Raw genomic sequence first — 10,623 nt, 5'->3', positions numbered from 1 at the left:
ATTTTTCATGATTTAATTGCACTATTGCTGTTGATAGGTAAGAAAAGCTTGTTATTTTGAAGATTACCTATTTTTAACCTTTTTCACGTTTTTTTCTAATTATTAATGTTATTATTTTGTATTATCATAATGAATTATTACATCGGAGCCACCTAACGGTTCATGACCGATATATTTTAAACAAATAAATAAATAATTGTCCAAGTATGTTTCAGAGTGATTCTTGCCCCACCTACAGGTGAAATGGTACATTACACCTATCACCTAGCAACAGCAGCTAAACAGAATACCGAGCACACAGCTTTCAGCGTAGCAGGTATTCTTTACGGATTGTAGAATGTGTTTATAATTGTGTTTCGTAGAAATTGTGTGTAATGTTTATGTTATTATTTATCTTTTTGGAGGGTTTTCCGTGTAAGTTAATTTAACGTTACTGTTCCTTATGTAGTTTGGTGTTTTTGATATCTAGATGGGGAAAAAAGTCAAAAAAGAGGCCGAGCCATACCCGAAAGATGTGGTGAGAACATTTTTCACCGCTCGTGGGATTTTACAGGGAAATATTTCTAACCTTTTAATAACTGTCAAGTTGTATTGTTTCAGTTCGACCCTCTACCTATCGAGAGCAAAACAGCCGCGACCGCGGTTCTCATGCTCAGCTCTCCTGAAGAAGAAGTGCTGGCAAAAGCTTGTGAAGCCATCCACAAATTCGCAGAAAAAGGTAACAATGTCATCTAGTCTTACAGTCTAAGGTCACTGACAATTTTGCAGAGGTAAGTGCTCTTGTTCCATTGTGTGGCTCTCCTTTACTGATACCTGCATGCGTTTTTGTTGGTGTACTGATATATTTTTAGGTGATGAGAATAAGACTTCTTTGGTGTGCTTGGGAGCGATTGAACCTCTTTCTCGTCTCATATCTCACGAGGACAAGACTGTACGCAGGAATGCTGTCATGGCTCTGGGCGTCATGGCTTCTAACAGTACGTAGGGTACAAAAATAGGCACAAATCAAATCAAAGAATGTTCAGCAAGGTAGTTTTAATTTTTCGTTGGCATATTTAAACAGATGAAGTTAAAAAGTCTTTGAAGACATTGGATGTGATACCTGCGGTCATCAGCAAACTGTCACCTGAAGGTAGGCCCTACATGCTTTTTAAATTTATTTTCTAATTCAATGTGCTTTATATATATATATATATATATATATAAGCTGTATATATATATAAGCTGTATATATTCTCTTTTAATTTCTTTTGCACATATCTTACCTGCCACCTTCTTTTCCTCAGAGAATGTTGTGGTCCATGAGTTTGCCACATTGTGTTTGACGTCATTGTCAGTGGACTTCTCCTACAAGGTCCAGATATTTGACCACAAAGGACTTGAACCTCTTATCCAGCTCTTGTCTAGCCCGGATCCTGATGTGAAGAAAAATTCTGTGGAGTGCATATTTAATCTTGTACAAGTAAGACAACAGATGTCAGAGTCAGACAGACGGTCTGTTATGAATCAGACTAAAAGGCATTTGTCAGGGTGGTATTTTACAGCACTAACGAAACACAGTTGTTAGATGAAAATCGAATTTGAAACGATTTGTATTTTCAATGATGTCATGTCATAGATATTTGATCAGATTTAAAAGCATAACCCTTTGAATTCCAGAGGGACGCTGTTAAAATCAATTGCTCTTTTTTGCTTTGTGCCCACTCAGGACATTCAGAATCGAGCGGCTGTGCAGCGTCTAAATGGACTCCCCCCATTTCTGGATCTTCTGCGCTCAGAGTTCCCAGTTATTCAGCAACTTGCACTGCGCACCATAGAGAACATCACCACTGACAGTGAAACCCGTGTGGCCTTTAGAAATGCACAGGGCTTTGACAGAATCCTGGAGCTCCTTGCCACCAAAGTAGGCTAATTATTCTCATCTGAATTATTCATGAGCATTTAGCCATTTCAAAACGGCTCCTTATTCACCTTCATTACGAGCAATCAAACTTCTTGTACGCAAGTTGAGGACAATTCAAGCGATTCAATCAAAATCAAGCAACACATGATTGAGCAGTAATGGCAGCGGTGTCTCCTCCTTACAGGAGTTTAGTGATCTGCATGAGGGGGCTCTCAGGGTTATCTGTAACTGTCTGGAAGACAGCGAGTCCATGCAGCTTATTCAGACGATGGGTGGCCTGGAACAGATACTTCAATTTGTTGGCACGGCCACACTGCCTGAAGCGCAGGCTAATGCAGTCAAAGCCATAGCCAGGATGGCACAAAGCAGTAAGAAAAAATCATCATATCTCTATATTTTTTTTGACAAATGACAGTTCGTGCTCTATATTCTGTCAGACAACATGTGCAGTAATTGTTAAACAGCTTGTCACTAGGGCTGTGCCATTAAAAGTACATCTTTGTACCTCAAGTAAAATGAATTTTAGTATCTTAAAGATGTTAAAATTCTGTCATAATTTAATCGCCCTCATGTAGGCTACTGTACATGAGTAAATTTTTCAACAAAAAAAATTAAAACAAATTCTGCAGACAAAAGTAAGTCATACAGGTTTGTAATGACATGAGGGTGAAGACAGTATTTTCATTTTTGGACAAAGTGTACATATTAGTACTTTTAAGTTTTCATTTTAGTACATTAAGAGGACATGTTTTTGCATATTGTAAGGGTACCGTTAAGTACTACCTGTATATGTAATTGTAAATAAAAATATGTAGAAATGTCCTCTTAAAGGGATAGTTCACCCAAAAATGAAAATTCTGTCATCATTTACTCACCCTCAAGTTGTTCCAAACCTATATGAATTTCTTTATTCTGCTGAGCACAAAGGAAGAAAGGACGCAACAGTACTTTAAGGGGACATATTTGTACTTTAAGGTTGCACATTAGTACTATAAGAGGATGTATTAGTACTTTTAAGGGTGTATAGGCTATTTGTATTTTCATGTATATATTATTTTTTTAAGGGTACATATTTGTACTTTAAGGTTGTATAATATTAGTACCTTAACATACTTCTTCAAGCGTGCATATTTGTATTTACAGGTAGATGTTAGTACCTTAAGACGACACATTATTTTAAGGGTACATATAGGTGTAGCTTAAGTTTTGTACATTTTGTCTGACAGAGTATAGTAGTAGAAACTATTATAGAGCAAAAGACAGAACATGTTTTATTTTTTTAATTCAATTGTGTAAAAAAAAAATTGTTCTCTCTCCATAAAGATGAGAACAGAACAATTCTGCATGACCGGAATGTAGAAAAAACCCTCACTGATCTCCTCATGCAGGAGAATGAGAGTGTACGTACTGCTGTTTGCCAGGCTGTGGCAGTAGTGAGCAAAAACCTTTCCAGCAAGGAGACCTTCAGATACCTGGGTAATCTCATTTACATCAAGTATCCAGACTTATTTCCCTTCTTAATTCAATCTGGCTGTAGTTTTGTTCAATTTATCATCTTGTCCTTTTGTGCCATTGAAAGAACTGATGTGTCTTTGTGTTTCAGATGCGATCGGGCTCATCGTGCAGCTGCTGAACAGTGAAGGTACTGAGTTGAGAACGGCCGCCGCAGAAGCCCTGTCCAGTCTGACCAACAGCAACAAGCTCAATGCTTAGTGAGCCACAATCTTGAAGTGCAACAAGATTTTATAGTCAATAAGTAAATTGCACAACTTTTCAGTAATATACCTTTCTTTTTCCCTTTTCAGTGCTATATATGATGCAGGGGGTGACAAGTTCTTGGTGCAACAGCTGCGAGACAGCTGCACGGGAGCAGCTGTGCATGCGGCATCAGTCTTGACAAACATGGCATCACAGGAGGAGCTGCGCAGAAGCATTCTGGCCCATGAAGCTATGCCAGCATTGGTGGAGCTGCTACACTCCACTGACAACAACACACTCATCAGTGCAATGCAGGCTGTGGCTTCACTGGCCTGTGATGCAGAGGCCAGGCTAGAGGTAGCAGTGCACTGCACAAAAGACTCAATTTCAAAGGTCTACACAATCGCCACTTTCGTTTATAAGCTGAGTGTAGAAAAAAACAAACTTTTTTTTCTGAGTCAGGGGTGTGAAGGACGTAAATGGATACTGTTCTACATTGCATTATGTGCGGTTTCTGGTGATTGTTTTTCTGTTTTTCTTTACATCCAGCTGAGAAATGTTGGAGGGCTGTCACCTTTAGCTCAGCTGCTTAAATCGATCCATGCTGAAATTCGGAGAAATGCTTGCTGGGCAATTAGTGTGTGTGCAAACGATGAAATAACAGCCCTAGACTTGTGCAATGCTGGGTAAGCATGTGTTATGCTTTAATACACTAAATGTTTGAATTTCAACATTTCTATATGTATTATACTCAAATGGGTGTAATCAGCCTTCGATTTAAAAAGAACACACACACACACACACACACACACACACACACACACACACACACACACACACACACACACACACACACACACACACACATTACCGTGAAAGGTTTTTAATAGGCTTTCGATGTGTACAACATTAAAAGCAGTAGATGGCAGTAAATCCCAAATGTCAGAATTCTGAAAGAAAGTGAAGCTTACTCCAGGAACAGATTTTGCATTTGTGATTAATTTTCATGACAGTCAAAAAAAAATATTTAAACATCTTATTCCTGTAATGCATCTGGACATTTTACATAATTCACATTATTCTCAGTAGTAGCCATTTTCATTATATTGTAATCACAGTCATTTTTGTATTTAAATCATTTGAAATGCATTAAGTAATTTGAATAAATTAATGGAAGAACAACAAATACCACCATCATACAAAAATAGTTTACTATTTAAATAATATAATTTCTTCTCACACTTTTTTGCATTACATTATGTTTATATTTATATGACAATCGGCGGATCAATTGTGTAATTTTCATAAAAATAATATCATATATATACATATATATATATATATATAATACTACTTCTAATAAATTATTGATGGTGCCAAAACATTCTTCATTTCTTTTGATTCAGGGATGAAATATGACCAGGACATGAAATTCATTTTTTTAAGATGTTTTTGGCTGTTTAAGGGCAACTTCATTGATTGTTCTGTCATTTGGTTTTGTTGTCATCAATCTTACAGAGCTCTAGAGATACTCCAGGAAATCAACCTGTCACCACACCGTAACAACAAATTTAGTGAGCTGGCGCTACAGAAGCTTCTGGACAGCAGTCTATCGCTGAAGTATAGTCTGACAGGACACCTGTCAGCCAGCGATATAACCACTGATGGCTTCTACGACCCTGGACAGGTCCAAATGTGAATGTTTTTCAAGAGAAAAATAAACACTCAATCGTAGAGGTTGCACAAATCAATAACTCTTTCTCTTTTCTCTTGCTTTCTCTTCCTCCTTCTGCAGATAAGAATGGGTCATCAGTTTCCTACCTTAGAGGACATATCAAAACAAGTGGTCAACCAACATCGAGCCATTATTGCTGTCAATGTGAAGCCCCCGGATCAGTATGTTAAGGCCAAGGGTTCTGCTTAGGAAATCCAAACCTACTGTTTCAAATTTACTGTCACATGAAACTTCCTCGAACGTCAAACATTGTATGAAACAGCTCCACAAATGGCAGTTTTCTTCACTTATTCAGTGTATTCATAGTAGTTTTGGGGGCATACTTCGTCTATTTTCATTAGTATTTAAATCTCTTTTCACTTCTGTAATCTCACTTTAGAGACAAAACAAGCTCTTTGTGGAGAATAAAGACTTTCAGAGCCCGTCCTCTTCCACGCCATTAGTTCTACAGCAGCACACTTGAATATTAAATACCTCTGTTGCACAACAAATAGATGTAGATAGATGAATTTCCTCCCGGGGAAAATTCTTTTGCAACCATTGGCTCTGGAATCTGGCCTAGAGCTCCCACTGGAGAAATGGAAATTCTGCCAATGAGGCCAAAGCATCACAATTTATGCTCAATTTAAGTTAATTACATTTAATGATTCTAAATTGTGAACAGAACTTGTCTTGACCGCTTTCAATTTTTGTTTTTGTGTTTGTGGATTCGGTTCTACCATTCAAATGAGTTGATTGCCAAGTGAGCACAGCTCTAGGAAATGTTGTGAAGTAGTTTGCTGTTTTTGCTTAGTGATGTTAAGGTTTAAAAACGCTCATTCTTTCTTTCTCTTCTATCAGATTTATTACCAAGGGACCAGATGATCGTAAGCCAGACAGTCCAACAGAAACTACTGCCTCATCTGTTATGAGCAACACAAGGAGCAGCAAAACACCAAGGTGTGTGTGTGTGTTGTGTATACTTATAGATGGGTTTCCTGTAAACCACGTTTCTCGCTCTCATCTCTCTTTCTAAAGTAAAATGAAGGGAAAGGGTCACAAAGAGGATGAGAAAAAGAAGGATGAGGATGAGAGTAAGTCACAGCAGGAGACGGTGGTAGATGAAGCATGGAGCTTGCCGTATGACGCTGCGTTTCATAACCTTCTCAAGGAGGCTGCCGAATCCATCTTGCCACTTCAGGATGAGGTCAAAATGTATACGGCTTTGGCCATGTGAGTTTTTTTTTTCATAGTCATCTCATATTCAACATTCACATGGCTGAAATGTGACAAGTGATAATTTCTCACAGGTTAGTGTGTGAGGCAATGGGCGGCCAGGTTGAGCCGGAGAAGCTGCATGACTTCCTGTGGGAACTGCACATTAGTGAGCTGAAGTTTGAAGCCTGTTCAAACATCGTTCTCATTGGAAAGATAAAAAAGGGCACCTACTTACATAGAGCGTTGCTTTTCAAGGTAATTTATGCTCCAGAGACTCTTTGGGCTATTGACAGGACCCTCTCTTTGCTTGACTGTGTATAAAACTGACCTGGCAGTGACTTTGTTTAACCAAACACATCTTCAGGACTGTAAAAATGTAATAACCATAATCTAATTTGTGCATATTTGGTGGGATGTGTCCCCATAAATGTCTGTGGTGGTTATGAACTTAGTTGCAGCCCATTTCTGTGTAAGAGAATAATTGCAATACATTTTAGGTTCTTGCAGACCGAATTGGGCTGAGCTGCAGTCTCATTAGAGGAGAATACAACCGTGCCTGGAACGAAATCCTCATCGCTGGTCCAAAGAAACGTCATGGATACTCTAAGCCTGAAAGCTATATTATAGATCTCATGCACCAACCTGGAAACCTCATGAAAAGCAACTCACCAGCAGCTCTAGCGTATCAGACCATTTAATAGCAATATATATGGTGTCTTGAGAAACAATGAGGCGTGTGGCAAAGTGGTTAAGGCATATTTTAAGCCTTATTTTAATTATTATAATATGTTGAAATGAATTAAATCCTAATAAAGTATTATCAAAACGTATGTGTACTCTGGTCAAATCTCTGTTCCATTGAATTATCTCTGATGATATATAACTGGTTGAGGAAGTCTCAAAAAGGAAGTTTCTCTCCCTTATGAAGGTCAAAGTCTCAATAATATCCTATGATGATAAGAGCGAAAACATTCAGATAAGACAGAAAACAAGGAACTCCAAAATCAAATTAGTAATAACTTCGACATGCATAATGCGGTTAGTCTAGTGGCAAAAGGTGCAAAGTTTGATCAGTTTTTTTTAGCCAGTCGACCGTGACCCATAAAGTGTGTGAGTTGTGACCGTTTTCCGGTGGTCGAGCTGTGAGAGGGGGAATGAACACAACTGAGCTCAATTCAGCTTCTTTTCAGTCTATTGAGTAGCCCATGTTAACTAGTGGAGAAAGTCACTGCATGAAATAATATGTCGAGAAAAATGTCACGTTTTCTAGTTCGCGTCTCCTCTATCGTTTCCAGCGGAGCGACTGCCAAATCAATTTTACCTCAAAAAAGGATATTTGTAGGGATTCGGGTGATTTCTACGTCAACGGGTAGGGTTTTATTTCGAACTACATTATTTACAAAAAATTATTTGCCTCAAGAAATTCTTTCAGTTGTAATTGTATTATATTTTGTGTAGCCTACTTTCATTTTTATGCAATTGCATTTAGTTATCTTGTCAGTCGGTGCAAAGTGCAGTTATTCTAGTCATGTAGTTCAGAACATGAATGCGTGACCTGCTTACTCAAATGCAGTGTTGCATTTTGAGAAAGGCCTGCAAAACAAACAGATTGTGTGATGCATGATTTTTCAAAAAATAAAATAAATAAATATTTTATTACCTCTAAATCAACCTGTGTTGCAAATAGAAATGCAATTAAAATACAAAATAGCAGCTGTTAACTGATAATGATTTTAAATCTATAAGTAAATAATATTAGCTATATATATATATATATATATATATATATATATATATATATATATATATATATAGGACTACATATAATATCATTTTAGATAGCCTATAATAATTGTTTATATTTTAATATATTTCGAAGATGTGATCATATATCTGATTTCTTTTGTTTTAAATTGATATTTGAGACAAACCAGCTAATAACACAAATCCAATACCATCAAATCAGTGTTGTTAATAATAGTGTTGATTTCTCACCAGAAATGTCACTTCCTAGAGAATGATGTAATTAAAGACCAGACTTTTGTTAAAGGGATACTACAGAAGACCAACATGATGGAATGTGAAACCTCTAAACCTAAAACATTGTTACTAATTAAAACAATATTCCCAAGATGACATTTTCTTTAAAACAGTTTCATTATAGGGAAATGTTAAAAGAAATAAACAATGGATTACTTCTTAATAAACTGCTTTTTTTATAGAAATCTTTACAAATTGTGGATTTCATATATAATCCAGTGTACATATGTGATGGGGACAAAAATGTACTGCTTTTATGACTGTTTGCACAGGTTTGCAGTCATTGACACGTTATGACCAGTCCACAGATTGGCAGAGGAAGCTGACCCCAGAACAGTATGTTGTTACAAGAGAAAAAGGCACAGAGGTGGTAAGTTAACAAAGCAATAATAATGTTTACAGAAAATTATGCAAGATGCATGTGTATGCATATGCACAAAATTGCATGAATATTTTCTTTCCATATTTCTTTATGAAAGTACATAACTTTTATTTTCTAGCCATTCAGTGGCATCTACCTGAATCACAATGAGGTGGGCATGTACCACTGTGTTTGCTGTGACTCCCCTCTTTTTAGGTAATAATAATAATAATAATAATAATAATAAATCAAAATGCAATTAAAATAGTGTAATTCTTTTAGACACTCTGATACTTTATTGACAGTATTTACAATTGTAACAAAAAAAGAGCATTAAATAAATATTATAATTATATATAGGATATATAATATATATATCAATATATATATATATATATATCAATATATATATATCAATATGTGTATATATATATATATATATATATATATATATCTTAGGCGAAACATATATATATATATATATATATATATATATATATATATATATATATATATATATATATATGTTTCGCCTAAGTTGCAAAGATAAATACAATTCTGCCTCTGGCTCCAATAGCTCAGAAGCAAAATATGATGCAGGAACTGGGTGGCCTTCCTTCTCTGAGGCTCACGGGACATGGGAAAAAGACGAGAGTCATGCCAACATTGTCCGTCGCCCTGACAACTCGCTTGGTAGCACAGGAACAGAGGTTATCTGCAAACATGTGAGTGCAGGACAAAATTATGTCAGCCAGTTGGGTTATTTTATTGACAATGATTACATACAATGTAACGAGTAAAAATTCCACTCTTCATTTCAGGTTCCCAGATACCATTATAACATGTCATTTTGTTTTATAGTGTGATGGCCATCTTGGACATGTCTTTGATGATGGTCCAGATCCAACTGGCCAGAGATTCTGCATCAACAGCGTAGCCCTAAACTTTAAGCCCAGAGAAAAATAATGCAGTGACATCCAGCAGTCATGTCCCTGGAAAGGATTTTACAGTTATAGGCCTACATTGAAAATAAAGAAAACAAATAGCATTTGAATAACACATCTTCATTGTAGTATGCTATGAGTTACCGTTTACAATGTTTATTTTTTAAAAAGAAAGAAAGAAGCTAGAATTTTGGGTGTAAGGGAAAGTGGTTGATTAAACATCCCATATCTCTCACTTCAAAAAGGTGTCTGTCATTATTTTCCTGTCCACTGTAAGGTTGTATTTTGATATCTTGTATTTTTGCATTCCGTAGGCTTACTACGTCCAGTAGTGCACAACACATCGAAATTCAAAAAGCAAACATAAATTTACAAAACAACGAAATTTATCCACAACACAATGGAAATAAACCACAACACAACGAAACAAAGCCGCAACACAGCTCCCGACCACTAGAGGACTCTCGGAGCGCGATAAAGTTAGTTTTCCTTGCCATTGTTCCATAGAGGCGGCAATCTTAATATATCAATACTACGAGTAGTTTTAACAGTATGTAACCATTGTATATCGACAGAAAATATTACTTTAAAATCACCTACATGAAGCTGCACCTACGAGAATGCTTTGACTAGCTTCCATAGCGCATTCCTAAGGGAACGTCTAACAATTCCACCAAGTGGTAAAAACGTATAATTTATTATATTATAATATAAAAAAGGAATAAGTCAGTCTGGTCACTAGGAA

General features: G+C 36.5%; 2 protein-coding genes across 3 annotated transcripts; both read left to right on the top strand.

Annotated features, from left to right (window-relative positions):
- The first annotated feature begins 238 nt into the window (after nucleotides 1-238).
- On the top strand, nucleotides 239-7,363 carry armc3 (armadillo repeat containing 3). 2 transcript variants are annotated; one of them, XM_077244515.1, is made up of 18 exons: nucleotides 239-316; nucleotides 470-517; nucleotides 601-718; nucleotides 852-977; nucleotides 1,064-1,132; nucleotides 1,287-1,462; nucleotides 1,709-1,903; nucleotides 2,088-2,271; nucleotides 3,227-3,379; nucleotides 3,507-3,615; nucleotides 3,709-3,958; nucleotides 4,151-4,287; nucleotides 5,120-5,288; nucleotides 5,397-5,497; nucleotides 6,177-6,275; nucleotides 6,354-6,548; nucleotides 6,626-6,788; nucleotides 7,031-7,363. In XM_077244515.1, exons 2-18 carry the CDS (start codon nucleotides 470-472, stop codon nucleotides 7,229-7,231), a joined length of 2,493 nt encoding a protein of 830 aa, XP_077100630.1. In that variant the 5' UTR covers nucleotides 239-316; the 3' UTR covers nucleotides 7,232-7,363. The 2 variants fall into 2 exon arrangements, with proteins under 2 accessions (XP_077100630.1, XP_077100629.1); XM_077244514.1 differs by having other exon boundaries at nucleotides 252-316; nucleotides 449-517.
- Nucleotides 7,364-7,639: 276 nt separating this feature from the next.
- Nucleotides 7,640-10,122, top strand: msrb2 (methionine sulfoxide reductase B2). Its single transcript, XM_077244511.1, has 5 exons — nucleotides 7,640-7,902; nucleotides 8,846-8,943; nucleotides 9,074-9,150; nucleotides 9,512-9,659; nucleotides 9,796-10,122. The coding sequence occupies exons 1-5, from the start codon at nucleotides 7,776-7,778 to the stop codon at nucleotides 9,898-9,900; spliced, it is 555 nt and encodes a 184-aa protein (XP_077100626.1). The 5' UTR covers nucleotides 7,640-7,775; the 3' UTR covers nucleotides 9,901-10,122.
- Nucleotides 10,123-10,623: the final 501 nt, after the last annotated feature.

This window comes from Siphateles boraxobius, unplaced genomic scaffold (assembly GCF_051911475.1).
Source record: "Siphateles boraxobius isolate OS27281-9 unplaced genomic scaffold, OSU_SipBor_1 26, whole genome shotgun sequence".
In the NCBI taxonomy this organism is placed as follows: domain Eukaryota; kingdom Metazoa; phylum Chordata; class Actinopteri; order Cypriniformes; family Leuciscidae; genus Siphateles; species Siphateles boraxobius.
The sequence above is the reverse complement of the archived record's forward strand: the minus strand, read 5'-3'. Positions and strand labels throughout refer to the sequence as shown.